We start from the raw sequence: 13,607 nt of genomic DNA, 5'->3' as shown, positions 1-13,607 counted from the left end.
TTTCTGACATTTTGTAGATCTATGAATTGGTTAACTGAAAAAAAGAATCCACAGTTTTATCAATGAAGAAAATGATCTTAAGATGCAGCCCTGACCAAATTTCCTAATAAAAACGGCCATTTATTTGCATGTTCTGACCTCAAACCTTTTGAGCTGGCTCAGTCAGGAAGGGTTGAAGAGCAGGAAAAGGAAAAGCAGCCACAGTGCAGCGCCTAGCAGAGCGGCACTCACCCTCGGGGTGTCTAAACATGTTTACATTTACCATGCTGGTTTTGAAAAAGCCCGGCACCCTCACATGCTGCAAGTAGGAGAATCCCGCACTACCCACTTAAAAGGGGGCCTCGGCTGCTTCCTTTGAGGGATCAGCGTGGTGACTCGTCCTCCTCGCCACCACCGCAACGCTAATTAGGCCCACCACAAAGCCAGCCTGTGGGGATAATGTCCCATTATTAGAGTCATTTGTTTCAATTAACCGCTCTGTGATTCTACAATAGCACGGCGCAGCCCAGTGCAAAGAAGCCATTACTCTCGCCCAAGGAACCGCTGAGGTTTGGGACACGAGTGTTTGTAAGAAGGGTTACGGATACCTGCTCCTGCCAGCGGCGGTGCTGCCAGCCTCCACAAACTGCCCAGTCACCGATGAGTTGAGGGAGAGCGAAAAAGTCAAATTCATAATCTTTTCTAGAGCTCTTAAAGACTGTTACTGGCTTTGTTGTTTCTGACATTTTATGATTGACGTTTAGTACAAGGGATTGTTGACTTGAGCGTGGACCACTGAGAACTATAGGCTGTTCTTGTTTCCCTTTACATACATGAGAGCAGTGTGGTTGACTGAATTACTATTCTGCCACTGTATACTTATGCTGCTCTTGTCATTTTTAGACTGCAATCAGGTTACTTTCTGAGCTGTGTTTTTCTCTTGCTCATGCTTTACTCTTGTAACTCTAAAATCCTTGTCTAACATTTGAGAAGTGTTTCTCATGTATTTTGACAGATTGTGAAATGACAATTAGTCTTGTGCCTTTATGGCCACCAACAACAAGCAGCCCTTGATAATAGCTGTTTGTGCTGTTTGTGCACTTGCATAGTGTCTTCTGTTGGTCACAGCTGGCGGTCGAACGAGCCTACTGGTTGCAGGTTGCATAAGGCGTGAGTATGAGAGAGATTATGGCTGTGATTTGTTGCCTGATGTAAGAGGAATAACGTCAAGAAATAGTCTTTGTATAAATGGCTTTGATGTCAGTTCACTTTTTCCCTGATCATTTGCATATTGTTTTTTAGCAGCTATGAGCTTCACTGCAAACTACCTCAGTGTTTTTGGACACTTAACAGCAATAATACAAAGATGCTTATCAACTCCGAACGCTCTCGAATAAAATATTTCAGAGCACTTTTAGGTCCTTTCAACACTAGATAATGGAAACTTCGATTGTTACCAAGAGGTTGCTGGCCTGTGATGCCTCTGTTGCCAGGCTCTCTCATTGGCTTCCTCCCCCCGCTGCGCAGATGTTTACAAAGAGACATCACCAGCTCACATTAAAGGGTTCAAGTTGTCCCCTCGGGCTGTTGCTATGGAAATAACCCTGCTATGGTCGCTCATTCATGTTTGATTAATTGTTTTTTCCTTTATGTGCCGTTGCCTCTACAAAGACCTCATCATGGGAACATTTCATCTTGAAAACAAACAATAGGAAAAGAAAAATATGTCAAAATCTGTTTTATTTGTACTTTGAGATATCCTCTCCTCCTGCTCCGTGGACATTTTGTGGTGTTCTGTGGCGATAAAAGTCTTTTTAAAATTGTATTAGTGTTGTATTTATGTTGATAAAGCCTTGCCTGTGAAGCCATGCAATCATAAATACAATTTTTTATTTCGTTTCCCAGACATACCTGTACTGAAGATAAGCATTTTGCCTTTTTCCCTTCCTAAATTGCAGTGTGTAGTGCTGAGCTACAGCAACCCACTGGGGCCAATTAGGATGCCAGCAGAGCCAGGAAGTGCATAGCAGATGCTTTTGCCACTATTTATTAAAATCCAATCTGCGGGGGCCCCTCCAACAGCTCGTTAAACTACCGTTAATCTAATTAGCTCTCACTTGCCACTGTTTTCACCACATTACCAAATACAAGGGCCCCGACTTTGCAATTTAGGCTGATTAAGTGGGTCCAGTGCTGTTAGGCAAAGCTTGTAGGGAGGAGCTCCTCAGAGCTGTCAGTCATTTTCCAGAGTCAGATAAATCATGCAGCTTAGCTCAGCAATGTCTTTGGGCTCGAGTTTGAATTGAAATATCTGCAATGGGAATACTGGTCGAAATCAAATCCACATTGCCAGCTCAGTAGTGCAAGCCCGCATGTCTGAAAACACTAACGAAGGACTCCACATCATAAAGGCCTTGTATATTTGTAATGGCACGGTATCAGGACTGGATACAAATTCCATAATGGGCTCTTTATGGATCAGCTCTGTATTCCCACTGATGTCCTTTCATGTCTCTGAGATCACGAGCAGAGTCTGCTCTTCCGGTTCATTATTGTTTGGGCCGGGCTGTATTTTTATTTGACGAGTGCTGCTCTCTGGACAAGTGCCTGGTTCTACTCAGAGATCTGTGTGGCGGCTTTGACATGCCGCTCATTGCTTACAGATGGGCAGTCTGACATGGAGTTGTAATAGCTTCCAGATGACGAGGGTACGGTATATATTTTAAGACATATTTTAACCCATCAAACCTTCATGGTGAACTAGATGATGGGGATACACAAAAACAGGACTAACGCAGGAGTGATTGTAAAAAATATTGTAGTATAAGATATGAAGGTAGTATGAGATATTAATTATTTATAGGAATTTGCAGTTTAATTTGACTATCACACGTTGTGTAATATTCAAACTGGATGTAAGAAACCATTTTAACAAGCATCTTATATTTTGGATCCCATCCATGGCATCTACAGGCAGTCTTAGTTTAGAAAAGGTTGAATCATTCAGATCTCAAACAGCTTTGTTTACATTCCCTTCTTGCCTGCCAACATTTTGTAAGGCCACGATCTTGACAGCATTACACACAGGGGCACTTTGAAATGCGAGGTGAAACCGATATCTAAATAACAACCAAGCGCACGTAATAAAAAGCAAAATGTAAGCCCGCATGATCCCCTACCCTAATTATGGAAACTTAACAAAGACTTGCTTACTCTCTCTCAAAACCCACTCCAGCATTTATTCCCTTCCGCTCCGAAACCATCTGATCATGCAGTCAAGTGGAGACGACTGACATCATGTTATAATTAATTTCAAATACATGATGTTGTCTGGAAAAACTTTGGGTAGTATTCAACATTTATCATCCGTTTCTGTACCGCCTGCATCCTTACAAGCTGGAGCGAACAACTGCATGGATGATTCAAATGACTGGCATGCTTTTACATTTTTAAACCAGCTGACTTTGTAGCTGCTCGTAACTTGGTGTTCTGATATTTTTGTTGCGCTACACAACCTTCAGGGTCCCAGCTTTTTCCATAAGGCTGCGAGTTACAGCTGGTGGTGAAAATTGCAGAAAAATTATATATGGCATCTTGAAATTACATTATTCTCACTTCTGCTTCTCTAACCATGGCCATTTATCTATTTATAAACCCACAAAGGCTTAGAGTCTGTAACAGCTGCACTAAGCTGTGCTCCTCTCCAGTATGCTGCTGTGGAGAAGTCCGTGCTTGCACTGTTGAAGAGATCTATTCCACCGTACCACATATACATTTTTTACAAATATCATTATTTGATATACTTGGTCAGTGTCTTTAAAATAAATACCAATAAAACATATATTAGAATTCAGCAACTGCTAAAAAACACTCTGCACACCACCTGCTCAGCACCAAACAGCAACAGAGGCAAAGTCAGCGACTAGCTGGTGCACATAGTGGGGCATTCAAAGCCAATCAAAGTGCGATCCTGTCTTTACTGTACGCTGCTGTGTTTTTGTCCACCTCAGCCTGCTGGTGTTGCACAGCTGCTCTAAAGTGCGACTGATTTGTATTCAAAACACCCTGCATGTTACAAGCTTTTTTCATGCCTCTTAAAAAGCACACTTTATAAAGTTTGACTTTAGACAACATTTAGGCAGTTGAATACTGAGAAGAACACAGTTAAATGTGGTTTTATTATTGAAAAGTCCCCTAGTTAAATTAAAAATACTTTTACTGGCTTTTTTTCCCCAGACTCTGTCCTGTATTTCACCACCAATCTTCGATTAATGTTCTTGAACTGCTGCTTTAAAGAGCCTCTTCTGTATCACCGTCAGCTGCTGAGCAGTGCTTCTACTGTGCCTCAGTCCTCAGGCCAGCACACACTCAGACAATATTTCTGTGCAAAAACTATGCAGAAATGGGTTTATCATGTATCCTCTGTTGGTGCTTTCACACTAACTGTGTACCACAAACTGCATAACACACTGAAAGCCATTGTACAGTTGTTTTGCGTGAACTCCACAGAAGTGTTATAGACTTTGGAAGTGGATGGCATTCAGATTTGACTTAGCGCCGTGCTCAGTATCTGCATCGTGTAACGGCCATCAGTGTAAAGAGAAAGTGTATCTGTGTGTCACCTCTGAGTAGTTCCTGTTTGTTTTTATGGCCTTTTGAAATCGATACACCATGCAGCACTCTCCACTTTGCTGTTCAGCACATATGATGATGATGATGATGACGATGATGATGATGATGCATATATTCAGGAGGCTGTGATTGGACAAACACTTTTATATTCTCTCATACTATTACCTGGTTTTATTGTCTAATTTTCATGTCTCTTAAACTCTTGTCGGTCTCTGCGTATGCGCCCGTCCTTCTTTTTTGTTATCAACCCTCTTCTCCCTACATCACTCCGCCTCCCCGGCTCCTTTTATCTGCTCTCTCTCTCTCTCTACATCAACTTTCTTTTTCCTTTGCATCTCACCCTCTCCTCTCTTCTCTCCCTCTCTCCCACTTCCTCGTTGTCCCTCCCTCCTCTATCTCGCTCTCTCTCTCTGCTGTTTTGATAGTGACGCAGTTATCAGGCTGTCAATTCTAATCTTGTCTTGCCAGTGCAGTGCTGTCCATTCAGAATTACAGCTACCCCCTCCTCCCTATCTCTCCCCCCCACCCCACCCCACCCCTCTCTCTCTCTCAGACAGCAGAAACGCTGATGGGATGAGCAAGCTAAGGCTGACATTATACTTCAGACTTTTGCTTGTAAACTAGAAAGCTGTGTACAAAATATATTTAGACTAAACTGCTCTGCACAGGACAAGGTGGTCTTACCTAGCAACAGTCATGTGCTGTTTTTGGACGTCTCTACACTGTGGTCTTTAAAATATAGCTGAAGTGAAAATGCAACGTCAGTGTCGATCTGCTCAGTAAATGGGCAGTGTGTCCTCAAGTGTGGAGAAAAGCAGCATCCAAAAACTAAAGAGAAAATTATATTTTATATCTTCTGGTCTCATGGCTAAGGTAGGATATTGAACCTGAATACTTTCTCTGTCCAGACCAAAACGTGTACATAGCACGTAAGTACCAAACACTGTCATGTGCCGAAAGCTGGTAGCGAATATTTGCTCAGAATCTTCATTACTTTATGTTTGATTAGAAAGTTGCTGCTTTAAATCAAAACATTGGCAATTTTAGACAAACCTTTGTTTAGGCAAAGTTCATGTATGGCTTTTGAGAAGTTTGGATTCGTTTCTTAAATTAAAAAAAGGGTTTTATTAAAAAACAAAACAAAACATGTCTATATTTCTCACACACTGGTCCAGCTACGATGTTTATGGTCTGTAAATGGTCTGTTGACTGAAACTTTTTTGTCACATCTTTTCCCCTTGTGTCATCTTTTGCACATTTTTCCTATGAGATGTAAATGTTAGGATTAGCCTGTTCATGCATCTTAATTGCCACTTTTTTACCAAAAAACATGTCTGTGGTTTGGCTCGCAAGCTACAGTTAAAGTAGAGCAGGAGAAACATGTTGTTGTTGTCGTTGTCATTTCCCTCACCCTACTGACTCATATGACGCTCAGTATTATAACTGAAATAGTAAATATGCAATTAGGAAATGTGGCCCGTTTCTCTGTGACTTGGAAGCTAAAGGGATATTTCAAGATGGATATTTCGGGACATCTTTTTAGTGATAGCTTGAACTTCCAAAAATATAGGGAGCTCTAAATTTCAAATTTGGAGAAAATTTCTTATGAGCAGCGTACTGTAGGTCGCACATTTTGGTCCAGTCTGTTGTTCAGAGGGTACATGTGTATTTTCCCTATTACTGGGGATGTCTGGCTGAACATAGACAAAATTACATCACGATATCTCATATACAGTGGTGCAAGACGGGAGATAAATGTCCAACAGGCTGAAATACGAGTGGTGAACGCCAGGATCCAGTGTCAGCACATCAGAATCAAAGAGCTACTTTACAGACTCACCATTTTGCATCAGCAGTCACACAGGGAGGAATCCATTGCAGAAGAGGACCAGATACCAATCTCTCCACTGACAGGATCAGAAAATAGACCAGAATGCAGTTCAACCACGAGATGTTGCGTTATGAATAAAGGATGTGACTCACCCTTTTTTCTCAACCGAGAACAACATCTGTCATAATCATTACAATATTTCCTCCACACCTGAATGAGAAAACCAGGGAAAATAAGCTTGATATTGTTTAGTGGACACGTGGTGGAGCGAGTAAAACCACTCTAATGAATGTGTTTGTAATTAAGAGAAAGAGGTAGAAATAAAGGTAACCACCGGTTCTAATATTTGAGTTTTATCCACATAAAACTACTCAGATATAGTAGCTGATATCAGATATCTGATATGAACTTTATTCTGGTCATGTAAACTCCACAGAGCCGCTGCAAAAGTCCCCTCCTACAAACAAACAAAAAAATCAGGCCACTGTAAAACACAATTTGACATAAGCAGTACACTTCAGAAATTCTAGATAAAGGATCTCAAAAAGATAATATGTCTTTTTAGTGTGACAAATGATTATTACAGTTTCCTACTGTAGATATATACATTTTGCATTTAAGACCGTGCTTGTCTGCTTCTTGCAGACATATTACCTTGACACAAGTTTAATATTTTAATGCTTATGTTTCTTGGTACGATTTCTATGTCTTTTTTTTTAATCGACCTGTGTGCAGTGATGTTCACACCCACTCCTGGGTTTTTTGGGGGAGTGTAGGAAACCACTGACAGCAGTAGATGTTGATAAGACAGGTTGAGGGAAAATGAAAGCAAATTGAAAATCCCAGATTGATTCTGTACCTAACAAACAAATCTAAAGGTGGATTTGTTCTGTAACGCTGTTACTGAAAGTAAATTCTTAACACTGCCACTGTATGCTGTAGTGAGTGGAGTTTTGGTTTATTGTACTCTTTTTTGAGGCATGTTGAGCCATCTTCTTTCACATTTCATCTGTATTCTTTTCAGTTTCATTGATATTTCATCTGTCGGCCTCGTATAAGTTCACAAACATGAATCTCGTACAATAAGAGAGGGAATTAAATTAAGAAATGAAAAGAACGCGCAACCTTGTTCTCCTGTGTGAATACATGTGAGTTTTCCTGGAGATTATTTAGCCTTCTTTTTTTTTCTATTTTGTCATTCCATTAGCTCTACCTTCAGTTTATTCTATTTTCACTTCAAAGGCTTGGGTGGAACAGATGTCGTTTCAAATGCCTGTCTTCTGCCTCATTGCCTTAAAGTGAGGGATGATTATTTTTTAATGAAACCAGGCGTACTCACACACACACACAAAAAAAATGAATATTACCTGTAAGCTGTGAAATAGACAAGCAATACTTTCACATCACCCTGAATGAGAACATCCATTCATTTCCGCTCACCACAAAAGCCATTTTGAAGTTTTTCTTTTGCTGCCAAATGTGCTCCTGGACCTTGAATTTTGATTAGTTAATTTCATGCTGTGTGGAATACAGTGTGTTGTCTGGCTCCAAATGCTTTGCTGAAACAATGCGATTTTCAAAGGCAGTCATTTCCTGTTTTCCAATTGACAGTTAAAGGGGGGAAAACATTGCTGTTGCTTAATCCCGTGATAAGTATGCATTAGATGGATGTGAACGTCTTTAAATGTCCTCAAGTTGCTTTTTGATACTCGCGCGGGGACAAATCTTTTTCATGGTTTGTTCTCCCCCCCACCCACCCCCTGCTGAGTTTTAACACTGAAACCCAGGATCAGTGGATCATGAAAGAGAACTTTCAAAGCTGTTTAAAATTTCCAAAGTGCAACCTGATGAAATAGGAACCTGGGCTTGGAGATGGGCTCTCTTTGCCAAGGAGAAAAAAGACTTCGCTCTCACTTCACTCAAAGCCCTTAACAACATTTGAGTAACTCTCCATGAGCCCTCAACCGTAAATAGTGCGCATAAACATCCTTCATTTGACATAATACCAATGTATATCATTATATATTCAGCATGTCATTATAACTTCTATTATATGGATGGAAATTGGATTGTTTTTTCCTGCCTTCATAGCAACCAAGAAATCAGGTTAACTGATGTTCCACTGATACTAATGGCAACATCAAGCCGTCACTTCTTCCTCGCCGTCCTCCCTCAGCTGCACCTCTTCTCTCTCTTTCTCCTTATCTCTCTCTCTCTCTCTCTCTCTCTCTCTCTCTCTCTCTCTCTCTCTCTCTCTCTCCCCCTTCCTCTCCCTTCTTTCTCCCGTGCTTGATGTGTTCTCTCCTCAGCAAAGAAGGCAATTTCCATATAGAATCACAACCAGGATCAGGTGACCTGGATTTGACTCCCCCGTCAAAGCCCTGCATGGAAAATGAAAATGTATTCATGTGTATTGGATCGAGTACATCACACAGATGTGAGCAGTTTTTTGCCTACTGAAAATGTAGTGAGATTGCGGTGTGTTATTGTTGACAAGCCAACTGCGTACATCCTATGAAAAATATAGATTTAATCCTCTTTTTTTTATGGTTTCCTCAGAAAGTGGAATTGAATTTGCTGTGATCTACATGAAAGTGACAAAATAAAGATTTAAAGAAAAGCAGAAAATACCCATGAATTCATGAATTCAGCTGATAAAGTAGTACCAATGTGAAGTGGAATGATATTTTAATTAGCCTGGGACTCTCTCTTCCTCTCCTATCCCGTGTTTGGCCAGTTTCTCCTGAACCACACCTCCCTACCCCCCTCCAACACCCCAGAGGCTAACCTGTCTCACTGACGTCCTGTTAGTCTTCATTCGCCCATGTCCGTAAATTGATCTGTTTTCTCTTCTCAGAACAAGCTGCGGCTGCTCTTCGCAGAACTCTACTGCTTTCACCCTCTGTCCAGTGTTTACTGAATGTTCTATTTGGCTATTTCATTTTGCTGAGCATCATGTGCACAGTGGTTATTGCTAAGGTTCTTCTTTTTTTTTTTTTTTACATAAATTTAACCTTGAGAACATCTAAAGTATCGCATCCAGGCAATGCATCATGCATAGTGAAAGACTCTTCTTTCTGTAGTAGTTGCAGCCAAGTGAGCTGTGAGTTATTTTCATCAACTGATTTATGACCAGCAATATCTCTTTTTTCTCTCTTCTGTCCCTCCATCTCCACCCCTCTTTCTGACCCCAGATAAGCAGTGAGAAGCGGGCCTCAGCAGAAATGATGAAGCCCAAACCCAAACCTCAAAAGAAGAAGAAGAAGAAGGACCCCAACGAGCCACAGAAGCCCGTGTCGGCCTACGCGCTCTTCTTCAGAGACACCCAGGCGGCCATTAAGGGCCAAAACCCCAACGCCACCTTCGGGGACGTCTCCAAGATTGTGGCCTCCATGTGGGACAGCCTAGGAGAGGAGCAGAAGCAGGTACAAAAATATGCAGGTCTGGGATATCAGTGAAGTGGATGGGGAAACACACAGGAATCTCTAACAGGGACTGTTTTGTATAATGCTGTATGCGAACATTTACATATATTTGAACACAAAAGGAACCAGTGTACATGCACATACATTGATATATACACATATACAGTCACATGCACACCTTCTGGTCCTGCCAGTAGATGGCATGTGTGCTGCAGCAGGCAAGCAGCCTTTCCCTGGCATTATGTGCTGTGTAATTACCAGAACATTGCTGTGAGATACAGCTCACCTTAATGAGCTAGTTCTTCTCTTTCTAAAGATAATCCACCCGTTTATCCCCACTCCCCTGACTCTCATAAAAATGATTTTCTTTCTAAATTTAATTCTAGCAAAGGGAAGGAGGGGAAGGGTGGGGTGGGGGAGAGTATTCAGTGCAACAGCTGCCGTAAAACAGTCTGAGACTAACAAAGTCGGACATTTTACAGGCAAGAAATGGTCAATGTGGGAAAAATATAAACACACCAGAGGAGATTTCTAGAATCTAGGACTGATAAGTTAGGCAGCGGGTAAATAATCGGATCTGAGTCCACACACACAGACACACAAACCTTCGTCGCAATGCAAAAGCGTTGTCTGAGTTTTTCTTAGCAGTGCAGTGTCCATCAAAACTAAAAAAGGAGTTTCCAAAAATATAGCGGAAGAATTGAATCATTTTCTTTGCCAAAAACAAAACTCCCACAAAGCTGCAGGCCCAGGTAAGGTCCGCACTTCCTGTGTCCCTCCAGCCTCCATAGCTGATGCCTCCACACCATGCATCTTCATTGGCCCTCTGACAAGCAGGGATGTGTGAAGTTCTCATTTCCACTCTCTTTATTTATATCTCTCGCCTGCTATTTTGATCCTGCCTAGAATACAAAATTAGAGCCCCCCCCCCTTCACTATCGTCTCGTCCTTGGATTTAGCTGAAGGGCATCTCGGCTATCCAGGAAGAGTAGTGTATTGTTTTTGTTGTTAACGTCGTCTTCAGCTTGGCAGTAATAGGTAGGAAATGCTAATGATGGCAGAGTTATAGGAGGTCATGATCTTTTGCCTTCTGGGTATTCAACTCCAAGAGAAACCAGACTTGTTAGCTTCTTTAGCTATTAGCAATTATCTTGAGATGAGGGAGGTTTACTTTTAAGAAAGGTGTGTGTAAAGACAATGTTCCAGCATAGGATGTGTATTTAAAGGCGCCATATTTTCCAAACTGACACAACAGCTCTGTGTCCTGTAAATCAGCTGGAATCTTCAAATTTGTAATTGCTTTTAATCACTTTGATCAGATATTACCTGATTTAAGTCAAAATATTGTTTTACACTATTTTATTCAGGCAAAGATTGTACAGCTGCTTGTGTGAAGATAACATTTGACATGTTTGGCTTCCTTTGCTAAATGAAAAAAGGATTTTGTAGATGAAACATGTTTATATTTCTCAGAACAAGCTATAGATACAATAATTCATAGTGGTATTTCAATACCCAGCCTGACACTAACAAGTACAATGCATAAATTCTTTTTGTTTTGCATAATAGACATGAGTTTTCCTATAGCCCTTATGGCTAATAGCCCTATTTTCAGACACTCTGCTACATCCTACACAGACAATACCTGCGTGCCAAAACACAAAAGAAAATCCATACGCACTCATAAACCCACATTCTTTATGCAAACACACTGAATTCATTCAGACGCAGCAGTGGCAGTTAGTCGTATGACAACAGAGGTTCGTACATCACTGTAACAATATGGAAGGCAGTTTCAAACAAAGCTCATACACAGGCAGGAGTCGCATCCTAATGTGCCAAATGACAACAACCATTCTGGTGTATCACTAATGTCAGTATGGTGATAGGAGTGTTATTGTGGAGCTACAGTAAAGGGAGAGAGAGAGAGAGAGAAGTTCCAGTTCATTTCTCTAGGTGGATTGGAATGGAAATGATGTGTTGCTACAATAGAGGGAGACACATTGAGATGAGGGAGTTTTAGTGCTGTGATGAGGAAATAGAGGTGTTCTGTACCATTGGCTCTGATGGAAAGGGAAACATTAAGGACGTGTGAGTGTGTGCGTGCGTGTGTGTGTGTGTGTGTGTGTGTGTGTGTGTGTGTGTGTGTGTGTGTGTGTGTGTGCATGATGTGTTTAAGAAAGTATTAGATAAAAAGTGTGTGTGTGTATGTGTATTGAGAGACAGACATGTGCACATTTATGAGCTTGTCAACCTCTCCTCTCACCCAAAGCCTCTTGTTTTGATTTTTTTTTTTCTTCACAGGCGTACAAGAGGAAAACCGAGGCGGCTAAGAAAGAGTACCTGAAAGCCTTGGCCGCGTACCGTGCCAGTCTGGTTTCCAAGGTAACGCTTATGACACACCGGCCCTGGCTAAGACTGATGATGGATTGGATGGAAAATCCCTGCTAATGGGCTGGGCTGGGCGGGGCTTCCTTGGAATGAGGTGGTGGTGGTGGTGGTGGTGGTGGTGGAGAGGGTGGGGGCATCTGATGCAAAAAGAGCATTCCATATTTGGAACAATACCTGATTTCCATAGGGTGCAGATGTTGGGGGTTGGGGGATTGTAGTTGGTATGGTGATATAGTTGGGGGAGGGGTCAGCCAATCGGAGCGCACAAGCATATGGCCATAACATCTATTAGGGATGGAGGATAGAAAATGATTGCTCCCTCACGTGCTATACAGGATATCAGGTTTAGGTCTGTTTTACATGCATCTTTAGAAAATACAAACCCTAAATATATCTGCCACCAACAGACACCTGTGTCACGCATTACATCATCGATTTCCTCCGTCTAATCATCTACAACAGGAAGTACAAATTCAACGCAAGCAATCATGGGCTTCGCTGTGGTTTCCGCCTCTGACACCTTCTTGCTAATTCAGATCTATGACATCCCTTTTGCCCAATGAATGATGGCGTCTTGTATACACCAGCATAGAAGCACGGGGGATAAAGAAAGCAAAGGAGGAGGGTGCTGTGGATTGCATTGTTTAGTGCCGTCTTGTATTAACAACACACAATGTAGTGTGGGGAAGATTCCTTTTGTCATTCCATTTGTTCTGCGGGCAAACAGCCTCATTTCTCTGCCTGGGCTCCTGCATATATGAGTGTGTGTGTGTGAGTGTGAGTGTGAATGTGTGTGTGTGTGTGAGTGTTAGTGTGAATGTGTGTGTGTGTGTGTGTGTGTGTGTGTGTGTGTGTGTGTGTGTGTGTGTCCGTCCCTCTCCTTTTCTCATCTATCTGTCAAGGTGTCTATTGATCATTACCCCGGCCCAAGCTCTATTCATACAAATGGGCTCCATTACCTTCTAATCAACACTGATGGCTGGAGATGAGCAATCTGACAGCTCATCATAGGGCCTGGAGAGGGTGGGGCGGGGTGGGGGTATTTTGTGGGTGCTGCACCTGCTCAGAGTGAGACTGTCCAAAATGAGAAAGGTCAAGGTTTGGGTGATTTTGGTGGAGTTCTGGTGTTTTCCTTTAAAGCACCACATCCCTTTTCAGCCTCGACCCTGTTTCCCCATCTGTCAGCTTGTCAACACGTGTATATATGTGTGTGTGAAGTGGTGAAAAATAAATAGTGAAAGCTGTCAGGCCAAGGATAGACAGAAAATTAAATATATAGAGTCTCATTACGCAGTGAGCATCGATAAGCTGGAAAAGATTTGCTGTTAGGAGCTTTGAGTGTCAACTGA

The 13,607-nt window shown here is 41.8% G+C and overlaps 1 protein-coding gene across 1 annotated transcript in view; it reads left to right on the top strand.

Annotated features, from left to right (window-relative positions):
• The window catches only part of LOC139289310 (TOX high mobility group box family member 2-like), a 71,879-nt gene that overhangs the window by 55,819 nt on the left and 2,453 nt on the right, over nt 1-13,607 (top strand). The window contains exons 6-7 of the mRNA XM_070910890.1: nt 9,637-9,867; nt 12,172-12,252. Coding sequence (XP_070766991.1) covers nt 9,637-9,867; nt 12,172-12,252 — 312 coding nt within the window. The remainder of the gene's footprint in view (nt 1-9,636; nt 9,868-12,171; nt 12,253-13,607) is intronic.

The sequence above is a fragment of the Enoplosus armatus genome, chromosome 8, assembly GCF_043641665.1.
Source record: "Enoplosus armatus isolate fEnoArm2 chromosome 8, fEnoArm2.hap1, whole genome shotgun sequence".
NCBI classification, from domain to species: domain Eukaryota; kingdom Metazoa; phylum Chordata; class Actinopteri; order Centrarchiformes; family Enoplosidae; genus Enoplosus; species Enoplosus armatus.
The sequence above is the reverse complement of the archived record's forward strand: the minus strand, read 5'-3'. Positions and strand labels throughout refer to the sequence as shown.